Source organism: Python bivittatus, unplaced genomic scaffold (genome assembly GCF_059951505.1).
Source record: "Python bivittatus isolate LINGU-HERP-01145 unplaced genomic scaffold, Pbiv_v1 ctg000310_np1212, whole genome shotgun sequence".
In the NCBI taxonomy this organism is placed as follows: domain Eukaryota; kingdom Metazoa; phylum Chordata; class Lepidosauria; order Squamata; family Pythonidae; genus Python; species Python bivittatus.
The window spans coordinates 7,605,357-7,621,275 of NW_028277054.1; the positions used below are offsets into that span (position 1 = coordinate 7,605,357).

Genomic DNA, 15,919 nt, shown 5'->3' on the forward strand with positions numbered 1-15,919 from the left:
ATCTTCATAAATTAGTAGGTGCTGATCTATGTTGGAAACACAGCCTAAGCTAGCCAGGTCGAATGGAAACCCCAGCACGCAATCCTCCCTCAAATGATGAGAATGGCTTATTAAACTTGTGGAATAGCTGGTGGAAAGTACCATTCGGCTGGAAGGTTACCTTTAGCGTTAGGACTGCTTGGGCGCACCTTCCTATTAAACAGCTTTGTTCTGCTTTTAAAGGAAGGTCTCTGGGTGGTGCCGCAAAGGCTTGGTCTGAATGGCAAGAACTTCTGCCCGGGACGAATCGGGAGGGCAGATTTCACCCGAACCGCACTCCCCCCCAGCTCCCCACTAATTGAGGGGTGGGGGGTGCTAAGAACAAAAGGGGAGGCGACTCTGTGCGTGCGTGAAAAGTCAGAGGAAGGGCCGCGATTCGCAGAGGCGCCTTCCTCGACTGAGGCCCAGGGAAGGCAAGGCGGCTCCTGCGGCAGCTGCGGACTTCCCTGCCCCCGGGCCAGAACCAGAACTGTTGCTGGTGGGGTCCGAAGCTCCCGACGGGACCCGAATCCTCCTGCCGCCGCCGCCGCCGCCTTCCCAGCGCGCTGGACGCCAAACCCCATCATCCCCAGCCGGCACGCCCAAACACGCCCCGAGGGTGCCGCCCTCCCCGGACGGGCGCGACTCCCCTTCGCGACGGAGGCCGCGGCGAGATCAGCGCCGGGCCTCCCCGCACTCTTCCCAGAGGGTCGGGGCCGCGGCAGAACCGAGCCCCCCGAGGGCGGAGCAAGGCCGGGGCAGTCGGGCTTCTCCCCCGCGCCCGGCTGGGAGCGAGCTCCCGGCTTCTCACCGCAATGAGGCCGACGAACCAGCGGTTCCTGAAAGCGACTTTCACCTGCACGACAGGCCACAGAGACACCGGAACCAGCGATGGGAGGGGCTAGAGCAGCGCCGGAAGAACGGGCGCGAGGACGCGCTAGCCCGGCGCTCGTTTTCCCGTGAGGGAGCGCGGCACGTGGTTTCTCCGCGCAATAGCCCGGTCTCGTTCGTGGCGAGCGGGGCGCCGGAGGTGGCGGCGGCTGGGCGCTTTTCTGGACCAGCGGGGCGGCGAAGTCCCAAACAGGAGCTGCTTCCAGAGGGTGGCTGTGTTGGCCGAGTGCAAAGCGTGCTTTCAATACGTATACTTAACCTAGTTATTGAATTGACCCGTTATCCGGAGCTCACCGCTGCTCTGCCTTCAAGCACGAGGATTTTTTTCTGACCTTCATCGAGAATCCGCATTTCTCTTTAAAGAGGCTCCCGACAGCGATTAAAGATGATTCATTTTAATTAAACTGCACGACATTAACCTACCATAATCCTTTTTTCCCCAAAATCTGAAAGTATAAAGCCCTGATGGAGGGAGGGGAGGAAAATGTTTCATGCCCCTGTGCTGTTATGGTCTGTTTAACCCTGTTTATTTCAGTGTAAATGGCCACCCATTTCAAATTCCTGGCGGGTGGCTAACAACAATTAAAAACTATATAGAAAAACATAAAAACCATACAAATAGTAAGCAGCAGAGATACAAAAACCACCAAGAGCAACTAATGCTGCCACTGGACGGGCTCTACCAGTCCTCTCGATCCTCAAGCCTGCTGACAAACCCATGTCTCTCAAGGCCTTGTGAAAAGCCAACGGGGTTAGGCCCAATCTAAGCTCCAGGGGGATGATGTTCCGAGGGTGGGTGCCATGAAAGAAAAGGCTCTCTTCCTGGGTCCTGCCAGATGGCACCACCTAACAGTGTTTCTCAACCGTGGCGAGTTTAAGAGGGGTGGACTTCAACTCCCAGAATTCCCCAGCCAGCCTGCCTTACTGGGGAATTCTGGGAGTTGAAGTCCACCCCTCTTAAACTCAGCAAGGTTGAGAAACACTGCCTTAATAGCATGCCTCTCCTGAAGATACAGGTAGGCATTATCAGGAAGAGGCAGTCACTCAAGTAAGCCAGCCCCACACCATGAATGCCGCCCAACCATAGTTGGGTACCCTCCAGTTGTACAGACTTCAACTCCCAGAATTCTCCACCATGACTATCCTGGCTGGGGAATTCTAGGAATTGAAGTCCATACATCTGGAGGTGTCCAGTTTAAAGGAGGCTGTGCTAAGTCAAATTCAGACAAATTGCAGCCGGGGAGAGCAGCTATCCAGTGCTGTGCACAGCCAGCTTTCCTGATCTCCATTCTTTCAAAACTGGATCCTGGACTGGAAAAAGTGGAGTGGTTTCAAACTCGCCTCACAACACTGAAAATTTGTGGAACTATGGCTTCTATCTGTTGCCACTGCTATTAACAATACAGGAACAATCATTTTTCCCCACCACACAAGCAAATTGGTCTACTGAATGCAGGCTGTCTTTCTGTGGTCAAACCATGGTCTAACTGATTTGGCTTTTTGAGGCTTGAGAACATTTCCAGTTGGAATTATTATTTTCTTAATTCTGTCTACCTTCCAGCCCAAAGCTGAAATGGCTCCCTTGAATTCTGCACCAACATCTCATGCACACACCATTAATCACATTTTGGGGTTTCTGCTTTCCGGAAGGCCCTCTTTTTGTCCAGCCTTCTTATCAGTGTTGTTTTCTCTCTGGGGCTGCGTGACTGAGCCAAGTTATATAAGGCTCAATCTGGCACGTTCTCAACATCTGTCCCTTGGCCTTCGGGTGGAAAGGAACAAAGTACTCAGCCAAATATTTTAGCCTGTGCTTTCTTCTTGCCAAAACCGTTTCCTACTTCTAAAGTCCGGGTGGACTCTTTGCCACGCAGACCTGATACTATGGCACTGATGAGATTGCTAGCAAACCTTCTGATGCTGCAGCTTTCTTACGGTAAGAAACTGGAGCCAGGGTGGATGGAGATCTAGGCGTCTTTTTTGTTTAAGCCCCCAGTTTCATGAGTGACCTTGCATGTAATTATTAAATCTAGATGCACAACCGGGGCACAGGCAGAGAGTGGGGGAAGAAGACCCAGACCACACAAATGGGAAGTTCCAATCAAAGAATTTTGAAGTGTTTGCAACAATGATGTGGATGGATACATTTCATTCACGTCAGCAAAACTAATCAGTTAACAAATATCAGATCAGTTCTGCGACTCTGGAATTGACTTTTCCAACAGGGCAATCCTTGCACAGAGCGCTGGAGGAATTTGAGAAGCCTCCCAATGCCCATCAACTGATTTAAAACCTCTTGATATCTTGACAAAAACCATTTAACTAGACCTGTTTTTCCCAAATTAGTGCCTTTGAACAGCTTTGGGAGACAATAACTCCCATTCCCAGGCAGTGTGACCAACCCTGCTGGTTGGAGACAACGGGAATTAAAATCGTGTATCTGGGGGGTCAACTGGGAAAGGTGAAACTGTGTCACTTTGCCTATTTTTAATCCTTTCAGAGACTTATCCCAAAGTCCCTTATTGTGTTGACATTCAGACAGTCCATAAGTATTTCCAGCTTTCTTTCATGTTTCCATTTATTTGGAAACTGACTTCAGTAGAGAAGATAATATATTAATATAAGATGCATCAAGAAAAAGGTTGGGGAGGGGTTCTCAGAGTCTTAGGATGGTCTGGAAGAAATGGTGCATGAAATGGTCATTGATTTTTGTTCAAACTGGTTTAAATCTATTGGATTAAACTTCCATTCTCTTAGAACACAGATTGGCTGCCATCTGTTAACAACTAGTTCCCCATCGTGCAGGCAAAGGGAGAGTGAGTTAAAAGGGATAAACATCTGTTTCCATCTTTGCTTGTACAAGCTTGCTGATCATGGCCTTTTCTTGGTGTGACTGTGCTGGGGAATTCTAGGAGTTGAAGTCCACACATCTGAAAGCTCCCAAAGTTGAGAAACACTGGTTGAACTGGTTGAAAATACAAGAAGCTCACTGATACTGCTGTTTTCAAGGGGCTCTAAGGAGCTTCTACAGTTCGAGCAGCAAGACATTGTCTTAAATAATGACACGGTCCTGGGATGGGAATTCTGGGGATGATAGAAGTGTGTACTTCACTTCCACATTGAATCAGTCGGCCCTCCTGTCTTAGAAACCTTTCCATCCCCAAATCGTAGCAGCACTCACCAAGTGGCAAGACAAAGCAGAGCCTGCTTCAGTAAGGCATTTCAGTGTTAAGGTCCTGGGTGTATGTTATTTCAGAGCCTGGTGAGCTTAATTTTAATGTTTAATGAAACGTTTAATGAAAAGAGATCCGCTTTCATAAAACCATGTCTGGAAGTAGGTTAAAATTTCCTGTGTTCTTATCTTAAACAGGAAGATAAGATCTTAAACTCTGTTCTTATCTTAAAGATTCAGAGGAAGTTTATATACATGGGCGTATCCATGTATGTGACTTGCAAGTTTTCCGTTTTGTTAAAGTGGTTTGAAGCTGTGCAGTCTGCTTTGCCCCCCCCAAATTGGTGTGTTGGTAGAAACACTACTAATAAAAGTGATGCTGTTCCATTCTCCAGCCCAACAGTGAACTTTCTTGGTCTCTTTGCAGTGTCAGCGTATCAGGATCGGATCATTGGAGGTGCTGAATGTAACAAAAATGAACATCCTTTCCTTGTGCTCTTCTATGACTCTCTCGGTCCTTTCTGCTCCGGGATCTTGCTCAATCAGGATTGGGTGCTCACTGCTGCACACTGCTACAGGTGAGGGCATTCCAGAACAAGGAAGTGTCGAGGGAGATCTTGTTTAGATTTCAAGATTTTTTACAGTGCTTCTGCTAGTTTGTAGTGGTTTCTGTGTGCGTTTTGAAAGAGTACCTCCGTTCTGCTGCTGCTGCTGCTGCTGCTGCTGCTGCTGCTGCTGCTCCTCCTCCTCACAATCATATCTTGAGCAATGATGTTTATATCTATGGTGGCATCTCCTTTTCTTTCGCCATCGTATTTATATCTTTCCTTTTTTCTGGATAATGGCGATCCTCCTCCTCCCCCCCCTCCTCCTCCTCCTATTCCAACACCAGGAGCACCACTTGAACACCATCGGCATTGACAAAATCACCATCAGTCCATTGCAACAGGCAGCTTTATTTGGAACAGCCTCCATCCTGCAACGATGCCTTGAACACCATCAAGCAACATTTGCCCATCCCAGGTCCTTGGGAAGGACTTGACAGGTGGATAAAAATGCCAAGTCCAGTCTAAACATCTGGCTGACTGTGCGACCAACCATACTATATTAATGGTTGGTCACACATACATCACATGCCGCCTGACTCTCAATGACTCTGGGCAGTTTGCAGTAACTGAAGAAACTACAATACATTTCACAGAAGATAAAGGATGGCAAGTACGATTGAGGAAGGGGTCTCTTTCTCTCTCTCTCCCTCACCAAAGGCCTGGGTGAAGAGCCAGGTCTTCACAGCTCTTCTAAACAGCAGCAAAGTGGGCACTGTCTTGTGTTCTTAATTATTTATCCCACCATCTTTCAAAATAAGTTGGGTTGAGAGTGGATGTGCTTAGCACAAAATCATAGTTTTAGTACCATGATCATGTGGGCCCTATCTCAACCCTTTAACACAGTCAGCTATGGTTCAGAAGTTCATAAATTCACACAATGCACATCCAAGTCAGGAAAGGAGAGATTTAGTCATACAATATGCTGAGCTTGCTCAGTGCTAAACTTGCTTTCCCCCCCTCCCCCCATTATGTGACTTAGCTTGTTGCACAAACCCAGCACGTAGCTGAGTTTAGGTTTCAAGGTTTCGCACCAACTATGAAAATAGCTTAATTCAATTGTCCAAGTAAATTCGCTGGGTGAATCCAGACCTCTGGGGCATCTCATTCAGATTTGGATTGATTGCAGCTCTTCCCGGTTTCAGGCAGGGTTTTTTCCCCAAACCCAACTGGGGATGCTGGGTATTAAACTGGGTTATGGCCCTTTCTTGTTTGGCGCTAATGATCCTGCCTGAATGCCAAAGATGAGGTGGAGTAGCCATCCCAAGTAATGTTACATGCGCTCCCAGGTTCAGCTTATGGTCACTCACTCAACACCCATCCTGTTGAGGCACGTGGATCTTGTCAGCCCCCCTTGCTTTCTACCTGGGCTTTCCAGAGAGGTGTGGCTAGAGCAGTCAAGACACACAGCCCTGATCATCAGCTGGGAAATAACTAGGGACACACACAAATCCCTCCCAACCAAACACAGAGGCACATCAGGTTCTTTGGAATACACGGAGGCCCAGTGAATTTGAAATAACAGCAAAACTTTACCGGTTACAATGTACACCTGCTTTTTCTCAAATGCACACACACACACGCATCCACGCTTACCTACGTACTTCTCAACTAAGCTGTCAGGCACTAGCTAGAGGCACGGAAGCTGCCAATTCTGGATCCAAAGACAACCCAAGGAGTGGGCAGCTTCAGGGCCCCTTTTTATCCCCCCAAATTCTTGCTTTGTTGATTAGCTGGGATTGGCTTTTGAGGCCCAACTTCCTTTGTCTGGTTCAGGTGACATTTTTTCCTTTGTTTCTTTAGCAACTTGTTTTCTTCTTATCTACCTCCCTGAAGGGATCCTTTAGACAAGATTCCTGCTTTTTGTCTTTTCTGCTTATGTGCCTGCTTCATTTTAGTTTAGCAGCTTCAGCCTGGTCTCACAGTAATCTAGTGTTTACTTTAAGTGACCCCACAACTTTTTGTTGTTTTTCTTGCAGTAACAAATTCCACATGAAGCTTGGTGTGCATAATAGAGATACGCCAAATGGGAATGAGCAGATAAGAGAGCCAATGGAGGAATGGTGTTGTCCTGACACCAGCAACTGTACCACATACAAGCATGACATCATGTTGATCAGACTGAACAGCTCCGTTAACTACACTGCACACATCGCGCCTCTCAGCCTGCCCTCCAGCTCTCCCACTATGAGCTCGTATTGCACTGTTATGGGCTGGGGCACTATCACAACTCCTGAGGGTAGGGGTCTGCCTACACTCTCTCTCTGATCCAGCTTTTGATGCAACATCAGTCAGGCTTAGAGTCCCACTACGTCTGATGTCACCCATGAAAAGGTTGGAATGTGGGTAGGCAATGGGGTGCCCCAAGATCCCACTGCCTCATCAGTTGCATGCCCCACAAGGTTCTTGATGTAAAAGAAATAAGTAAGAAACTGGTATGTGGCATAGCAAAACACCAGTCCCTAGCATTTTATTTATAGGAACACCACTGGGAACCAAAAAGGTCCCACTGGCATGGCAGTCTTGCATGGCTTGGTTACCTTTAATATCTTTACCTTGGGAAAGGCAAAATTGTGTAACTTGCCTATTTTTAATCTTTTCAGTGACTTATCCCAAAGTCCCTTATTGCGTTGACATTCAAATAGTCCATAATCAGGTGTGTCAAGCAGCTTACCCACACCAGACAGTGACCAAGAACATGTTGTGTGCTGGAGACCTGGAAGGAGGCAAAGATTCATGTGAGGTAAGATGATCGCCTCTGAATAAGTTTCCTAAGGGAACCATGACTATGGTAGAGATCCAGCCTAGAAGGCATCTTGGTAGAAACGTACGTACTGTAGTACATTATAGGATTTTATAACTTGGATCTCAACTCCAAATTCCCAATAGTGGCGATGGGGAATTCTGGGAGTTAAATCCCCACTTCTACAAGGGTCCTGGTTTGGGGAACCCTGAAGTGAAACATCTGGGGCTCTATCCAAATGGAAGGTGGAATAAAAAGGGAACCGTTTGCTCCACTTCCCATTCATAGATAGTAACGTGCTGTTTCATAATCCGGTTGATTTTCTCAATAGGGTGACTCCGGGGGACCCCTCCTGTGTAATGGAGAATTCCAGGGCATTGTATCTTGGGGGGGCTCTCCTTGTGCCCAACTTCTTGAGCCTGGCATCTACATCAAGGTCATCAATTATATTGAATGGATCCAGGGCATTATTGCAGGAAATACAAATGTGATTTGTCCCCCTCTCCAGTGAAAATCCTTTGAAAAAAGTTAGGAGAAAAATGTAACATGGTGTATTAGTAAATCTCTCTCTTCTCTGTCCCCAACCATATCCAATTACATTGGAGCATATTTCCATGCGGTAAGCCTTTTTTAGACCCAATAGGACTTCCTTTGGAGTTAAGACACACCCAAAATAATGCTGGAGGGATCATGTCCCAGAGTTAAATCTCAGTATATAAAAGTAAAAATCAGTACAAAGGCCTGTTTTAGGGCGAGGTGCAAAATTTTCTGACTCCAGAATAGAGCCCTCCAAACATTTTAACCTCTGAACATCTTTCAATGTTTGTCCACTTCTGGAACATTTACATCATCCCACATGGAGTCATGGAGTCACCTCGTGAACATATCCACATACCTGAGCCCTACTGTGGTCTAAAAAGGATCCCAGATTACCTCTCCTCTCCCAACCATTAAAGAATAGAATCTTTTCTTTAATCATGTTATGTGAATTCCCAGCTGAAAACAAACTGGAAAGAAACAGATGCCAACAGTAATAAAATATTATAAATCATCTCTCACTTGTTTACTGACCCTTTAGTTTTGACAATATAAGGAAACGAATGGCTCTGCAAATGGCAGCATCTAGCGAACTTTGTCTGGGCTTAAAAGCTGAAAAGAGTTTGACCTGGGTAGTATTTGGATAGGACGCTACCAGACTGGGAAACTGAAAACAAAAATTCTGGAAGATGGCAATGAAACTCACAATTGCTTGAGTTCGTACAGCTCAGGGAGCCAACACCAAACCAATCTGCTAATGGCATAATACAATAAGTAAAGCCAATTGACACTTGTTTTATGGATGTAATGGCAGGTTCTCTGGGAGTACAGATTATTATAGCTCAACTGAGCTAGGTTTGATTTTGTATTATTGAGAACTGGACTGCCATCTTAGGCAGTCCTCCTTAACAGGACTCATTCTCGGATAAGTCTGCCTTTCTTTTCATCTACAAAGTAAATAAAATACGTGTTTCATTAACCTGTTGAATTCAATGGTACAAGACATGGTGAGAGTCATACTGGATAAATCCATGGAGGGCAGGTGTAGCAAGGGCTATTAATCCTGAAGACTTCCAAGCTGGGGGCAGCATATGTCCAGTTACCAGGTGCAGGGGAATCACAGTGAGAGAGTGGATGTCTTCATCTCTTGCTTGTGAGTACCCCAGAGGTATCTAGTGGGCCATTGTGAGAAGCAAAATCTTGGATCGAGATAGGCTTTGGCCGACCTAGCAGAGCTATTTGTACATTCTTATCTAAAGCAGAGGTGGGGGGCCATTAAATACATGACCAGAAAATAACTGTATTTGTAGTTTAATTTTTATTAAAGTTTCATGTAAATGAAATTAAGTCAAATTAAGTTTCTGTCCCAGCTCCAGGAGAGCAGCACCCCAGTATGCCATTCAAAGACCAAGCAAGTGGACTAGGCCAGAAAAAAAGTCACATTCCTGAATTTGTATGTTGTGCAAATCCAGCCACTGATGCTTATGGCCCAAGGTGTCAAGCACAGGTTGTATTTTTAGGAATGGTTAGAGGAAATCAAATGTGGGCAGATGTAGCAACCACTAGCTTAAAAGGGCCTTGCGAGAAGTGGCCACCCAAATTTCTTTGAATTTAGCAAGACTGATATGAAAAGACCAGCAAGAAACTTTGAAGAATATGAATAGATGGTATCTTCAGTCAATGTGTGGGAAGGACTCTTTCTTCCATGCACTCATCCACAAGCACTCCCCCCCCAAAATGGTTTACACAAATAAAAGCATGGCTAAAAATCCAGCCAACTTTTACAAGGCAAGAATGTAAGCAACATTGTGTTAGGATTCCAAAGAGATTCAAAAACTTAGTTCTTCTACAAACAGGAGTTCTGGTGCAGTAATCTTAGTATGTGTTCAGGCAGAAAGAAAAGGCAGCTACAACTCTTTCTTTTCTAACCAATTTCTTCCAATCTGCTGCTAAAGAGAAGACAGTCTGATGTGTTCAAAGCATATGACATCCAATCCACAGGCAGTCCATTGAATGATGATTAATTTGATTTGCACATCAGAATGGCAGGCTTTAAATCCTGTCCAAGCCATTGACAATGTTACACAAACCTCACGAGAGAGGTTGGTCTGCCAATTAAAACATTAAGTGTCTTTCTAGCAAATAATCAGCCTCTTTGGCATCTCTAAGAAGATTCCTAGATTGATTTATGGTTTGGCTGCTGCTAAAACATGTTTACACTGGTTTTTGGAATGAGTCTGCCCAGTCTTACGGCAAGCCTCCTTGGGGACTTTCCATACAATCTAACCAATGTATACCTGTAACAGTCCACCAGAATATGCAGGACCATGTGGGGCCTGCAAAGATGTGGAAGCTTTTGCCAGCAATGACAGCCCTATACCCACAGCAGACAAACTGGCAAGGGGAAGAAACAAACATGAGAAAAGGAGCCTAGCATTACTTAGCCATCTCTGCACTGAGACGCTTCTTCACCTGAAATGTTCTGAGCAGCATTCAATTGATGCTCTAGAGGTTTCAGCTATGGCCTGCATCAGGTCTCCCAGAAAGGGCGCACAGAGGAGATCAATCTCTCCAAAACACGAGACAGTGCTCTGAAGGAGGAAAAAGCAAAACGTTGATGTTATTCTCTACTACTGCCAGCTAGCAGATGGGTAGGACAAAGCGGATTCACCCAAGCAACTTTTGGAGAGTTGGAGGAGAGAAACGTAATCCACTGTAGAGGCTATGCAAAAGCTGGCTCAGATACATCAGATCAATCTGAGTCAGGTGATGTGTTATTATTTTTCTTATTGCAAGGCCTCTCTTTTGAATTGCTTCAGAGGGCTCACAAGTACGTACATTCCAGTCTTCCCCCTTTCACATGCTGAACTTGTTTTGCCCTCACCCCAGCCCATCCCTGTGCTGTAAAGTGCCCAGAGGCATGCCTTGGGATCGACTAAGGGCATAACATGTTTTTACCAGTCTTTCTTCTCCTTCAGATACTCAGATGTACCCAGATACACATCAGATGAGGCATAGGCTTTCCCTGGGAGAATGGTTCCCCAGTAGGAAAAGGTTTAAAGACATTTTCATACTCAGTAAAGATGAGGTGTGATTTGTGACTCCAAAATTCTTCAGCTTGGTAGATTACTAGGTCTTTGAGTCTCCTCAGCTGTAAGGAAAAATCAAAGGCTCATCAGAAAAAACAATCTGACTCCCCACTGCAAAGTTTTCATTTTTGGTTTCATATGGAATTTTAGAAAATGTCTCACTAGGGTATTGGATGCTGGAGGGAAGAAAAAACATGAGTGGTAAGCCCAAGGACTAAAGTACCATCCTTTAATGCAGTGGTGTACAACCTGAGATCTCAAGGCTGGATGGGGCCCCAAAAGCCATTCCAAGTTGTCATTTTTTTATTTGGTGACATGGGGAAGAACTATATTAACTTACTCATTTGATTTTAATAACATCTTAGTTAATACAATTTTCAGTCCTGGTCCCTTTTTAAAAAACTGGCCCCCAGCACTCAAGTGCTACCCCTGGCTTCAAAAAAGTTGTACATCTCTGTTCTCATGGATCCCCCCTCCCCCAAATCTGCTACCTGAGACAGACAAGTGATCAAGTCAGCCTTACCCACTAGTTTAAGAGAAAACCCCTGCCCATGAGAAGGTAAGGCAACCTTCTAACCAATGCCTGGTTCTTCTACATTATTCCACATTGCTTTCACAATAATGGGCTAAAGGATAGTTTAAAACCACAGTCCAGGGAACCTGTCCCAAAAGTCTACCAATGCTTCTCTGACTCTCAGACCTTGAAAATCATAGTTAGCAGAGATTTGTGACATTATGGGCGATCTTTAAACTTCAATGATAAATGGTAGAAAAAGGCAACCTAGGAGCAACAGCTGAACATGAGGAAATACATTTTGGAATAGATCAGCCTTTTATTGTCATGCAAAGCATCACATAGAACTCGGCATACAAGGAGTAAAGTAGCTGCCCGAAATCATCACTTCTCTTTAGCTCTGAGCAGTAGCAAACCTCTGAGCAGAGTAGCCATCAACCGACCAGAAAGAAGACTTTATGTCCCTAAGAGTCCCTTCCCTGTTACTTACAAATAGCCCTTCCTGCCTGTCTGTTCTTGAGACTTTAGCGGAGCCAACTCCTTGCTGAAGCCCGCTGCCTCGCCCTTTCTGGATAGGGCTGCCGTCCAGGCTCAGGGTGCAGAAATTGGTAGTCTTCCGCCAGGGCGACAGCCTCATCCCCATTTTCTGGGTGACGCTCCCGGACCCATTTCTGGACATCCTCAGGGAGGAGGTTCAGGAACTGCTCAAGGACTAGTTGCTCCACGATTTCCTCTTTGCTGCGGGCCTCTGGCTTCAACCACTGGAACAACAATTCCTGGAGCCGCTCATAAGCCACTTGGGGACCTTCAGTCTCTTTATACGCAAAGCCCCGAAAGCGTTTGCGCTGATTTTCCGAGACCATGTTGGACAGGCATGGGAAGGCCTGTTCCACCTTTGTGCAGCCTCCTGCCTGGCTGACGTCCAAACTGCTATGTGCTTCCTGAGCTTCCCCAAAGAGATCAGGCAGCAGCATAGCCCTTCCTGGCTCTCTAGCTTCCTGGCAGACATCAGGCATTTCTTTAAAAGCATCAGCATCGTCCTCCATCATCCGTTTTGCTCCCTTCCCTTCATTCAAGGGTGGCACTGGAATAGGGACAGCAACCTCCACAGGTGGAGGCACCAAGGCTGCCTCAGTCTTTTGCTCCTCTTCACATTTCACTGTAATTTTTGTGGCCTGGCATGGATCAGCAGGCTGCGGTGGCATTTCCAAATGTTCGGCATCTGCACCCAAACATTTGGCAACTGTCTTAGGCTCACTTTGATCTCTATCCAAGTCCTGATGTTTATTCACAGTGCCACTATCTGAATCCCTATCTTCCTCAGGGCCAGAACAGGAACTATCCAGGAGTGACTCTTGAACTTCACTGGCCATTCTTCAGTGGCTGCCCACAGGCGTTGCACCTTTTCCTCCTGGGAAAGTTCTACAGCAAGGGGTGTCAAAAAAAGAGAAAGAAAAGGCTTTGTGGTAAAAAGCCAAGGTTAACTCTGAAGAGGTGCATGTGGTCATTCATAAAAACATGAGCAGAGTCAGGCCCAGAAGTGAGGCCTGTGGCAGAAGAGGTACCCAAGGAAAGAAGTGAAGAAGGGCCCCAAGGCATATCCTAGCACTTCTAGTTTAAATAACAATAAAGTTAATGGGGAGGAGAGGAAATAATGGAGAGACAAGGAGGAAGAGAAGATGGGAAACAATGGAGAGATCTCTGAATAACTGCTGCTAAAGGAGAAAAATACTGTACAGGAGATATGTTAGGTGTGCAATTATTTTTATTTATTTTATTTTATTTATTAAATTTTTCAACCGCCCATCTCCCCCCAATGGGGGAACTCTGGGCAATTCACAACAAACATATAAAATTGTAGCCTGAACAATTATAGCAGAGCTGCATGCTGACCTGATTAGACTAGGCTATTTTTGCAGGTAGTTACATTTTTCACTGCTGTGAAAAAATCCACCTCCCTTTAATCCATGTTTTAAAAACCAAACCAACATATAAACGCATACTTGGGAATAAATGCCGTGGCACCCAATGTGGCTTCTTTCCACGTAACTTCACAAAAGGAGACAGCCTCCCCATGTACAGATCCAACGCCTGATTCTCCAGGGGCCAATTAGGCACCAAAGGGGGGGGGGAGTTATAGGAAGGATGTACATGAGCACACCTGCATAACATTGTGTTAACAGGCCTATTGCTTTCATCAGATAGTGGTATACACTTAACTCCACACAACACACCGTTTGCAGAAGGGCTGCCTTTCTGTTCTGCACATTAAAAACAAAACACCAATACTATTCCGTTGTATTGCTCCAAGCATTCGAAACTCCCCAAAGCCTCATCCTTACGACTCCAAAGTGCCCAAATTAATAAATATCTTGAAAGAAAAGCTTGGGAGAGGAGGAAGCGAGCCGGTGCCAAAGGAGAACACCGTCGATCCGTTTTCGGAGGCGACCTTACATCCCAACCCCCGACGCTTCCCTTAGAAACACTTTGCAAAGGGACTTCCGTCCCCCCACCCCAAAAAAACCCGCACGCTAACGCCAAGCTCGCCCGCGCGCTGCCAACGCAGGAAGGGCGCCATCCCACTTCTGCTTTTCGCCACAGCAAACCACCTTTCCCATCCCGGGAGCCGCAAGCCGCCAGAGCAAGCAAGCGCTTCGGCCCGCGGCCTGAGTCGCCACCCGACCGGAGCGGCTGCCCGGCCGGTCATTCCCCCTCACCCGCGAGGCGGTCGGGCAGCCCTACGAGGCCGCGGAGGCTTTGCCGCATCCCCGCTCCTCGCGCGGGAAGCGACCGAAGGGATTCGGATTCACCGCCGCCTTCTGGCGGCGCTCGGCCGGCCGCGGCCGCCCCACCCGCCGAAGGAAGACGCCGACCCGCTTCGGCGACACCACCTACCTGCGCCCAGGCCAGGCCTGCTTCCAGCCGCTGAACCCGCCTCCGGAAGTCCCCCGACTGTTTCCGGGAGGAGGCCCAGACGTTGATGGCTTTGGCCAGGAGACCATAGAGCTACAGGATAGAAGAGCCCCGTGGGAGGAGTAGGCGTGGCATAGAGAAGCCGCTTCCGGGGTTATCAATCCCTACGCAAAAGTGATACTGTATGTCAGTGTTTCCGAACCTTGGGAACTTGAAGATGGGTGGACTTCAACTCCCAGAATTCCCCAGTCAGCCCTGCTGGCTTCCCCTGCTGGCTGGGGAATTCTGGGAGTTGAAGTCCACCCATCTTCAAGTTCCCAAGGTTCGGAAACACTGCTGTACGTTCGTAGGCATCCGCGTGTGGACTTGTCTCTTAGGCAAAACCCTTTTCGTTTTAGCTTTGAAGCGCCCGTAAGGACTGTAAGTGAGCGCATGAGCTGAGTCTGTCTCTCTGGGCGCGGTCCTTCTGGAACTGAAGCAGCCTGCCGCGCGCCGACCCCCCAAGCCAGCCCATTAATCGCTCGGTTTGCTTCAGGGTCTGTGCCGGGCGAGCTCGGTAAATCAGGTGAATTGAATAAATCGTGGTCCGGCTAACCAGGGGGAGACTTGTCAGGCTATATTGCGACGTCCGTTGGCCAATGGAAGGGGCAAGCGCTTAAAAAAAGCGTCGTGAAGAATGGCGTGTGTGGTGCACGCTAATACGCAGGACAATGCTCTGTAAAGACGGAAGGGCCTTCCTATTTTGCATTCTGCCCCGTCTCCAGAAGTAATAAACATTCCTTTTATCGTAATCTTTTGCCTTAAGGTGATGCTTTCCAGGAAGATTGAGGAGATTGGTTGTCAGATCAGACTTGAAAGGGAGAGGGATTAGTTTTGCCCAAAGGCCAAAACATTTCACAAAACTAATTCCTTAGTAATATACTCCACGGATCTTGTGCTGCGATAAGAGTAATTGAGATAGTATTTTTTTAGGTGAAAAGAAGATTTGTAGCATTAAGCACAGTGCTTATGCTTCAGGTGGATCTCTGGAGCTGTGTGAAATGTGATTTCAATAGATGAACTGATGTTGCTTTAATTGCTGTAAGCCTCTTCAGAGCTAGTCTGATTAATCCATTTTCATTCATCCATACACAGCTCTTTTGGACAGTTTTGAATGAGGGGACACTGTGGTGTAGCTGATTCCAAGTTCAGTCCCTGCTTCTTCTCTTCCTACCCCCTGCCTCAACTCAGGGATGTTACATAGCAAGGCAGGGAAAAACCCATATTTGATCCTCCCAATAGCAGCACATGAGGGAGATTCTTTGGGGCCAAAGACCAATGATCTAATTTGACATAAGGTAGCAACATTTGTTCTGAGCATACTGATACATTCTCTCAATACAGAAAACCATATACTATGTTTCCTATAACAACTTAACATAAACAGCTTGCCACATGTTT

General features: G+C 46.8%; 2 protein-coding genes across 3 annotated transcripts; one reads left to right on the top strand and one right to left on the bottom strand.

The window, feature by feature from the left end:
• Positions 1-2,661: 2,661 nt before the first annotated feature.
• On the top strand, positions 2,662-8,482 carry LOC103059830 (snake venom serine protease-like). The gene is given in 6 exon segments (XM_088139996.1): positions 2,662-2,842; positions 4,506-4,656; positions 6,663-6,922; positions 7,287-7,426; positions 7,758-7,809; positions 7,812-8,482. Coding segments are annotated over 6 exon segments (687 nt in total). The 5' UTR covers positions 2,662-2,790; the 3' UTR covers positions 7,844-8,482.
• A 780-nt stretch (positions 8,483-9,262) lies between these two features.
• Positions 9,263-14,608, bottom strand: LOC103057587 (uncharacterized). 2 transcript variants are annotated; one of them, XM_007432199.3, is made up of 3 exons: positions 14,462-14,608; positions 12,057-12,988; positions 9,263-11,114 (listed from the first exon to the last, which is right to left on the bottom strand). In XM_007432199.3, exon 2 carries the CDS (start codon positions 12,937-12,939, stop codon positions 12,091-12,093), a length of 849 nt encoding a protein of 282 aa, XP_007432261.1. In that variant the 5' UTR covers positions 12,940-12,988; positions 14,462-14,608; the 3' UTR covers positions 9,263-11,114; positions 12,057-12,090. The 2 variants fall into 2 exon arrangements, with proteins under 2 accessions (XP_007432261.1, XP_007432260.1); XM_007432198.4 differs by lacking the exons at positions 9,263-11,114; positions 14,462-14,608 and adding an exon at positions 14,284-14,455 and having other exon boundaries at positions 11,866-12,988.
• Between the last annotated feature and the right edge of the window lie 1,311 nt (positions 14,609-15,919).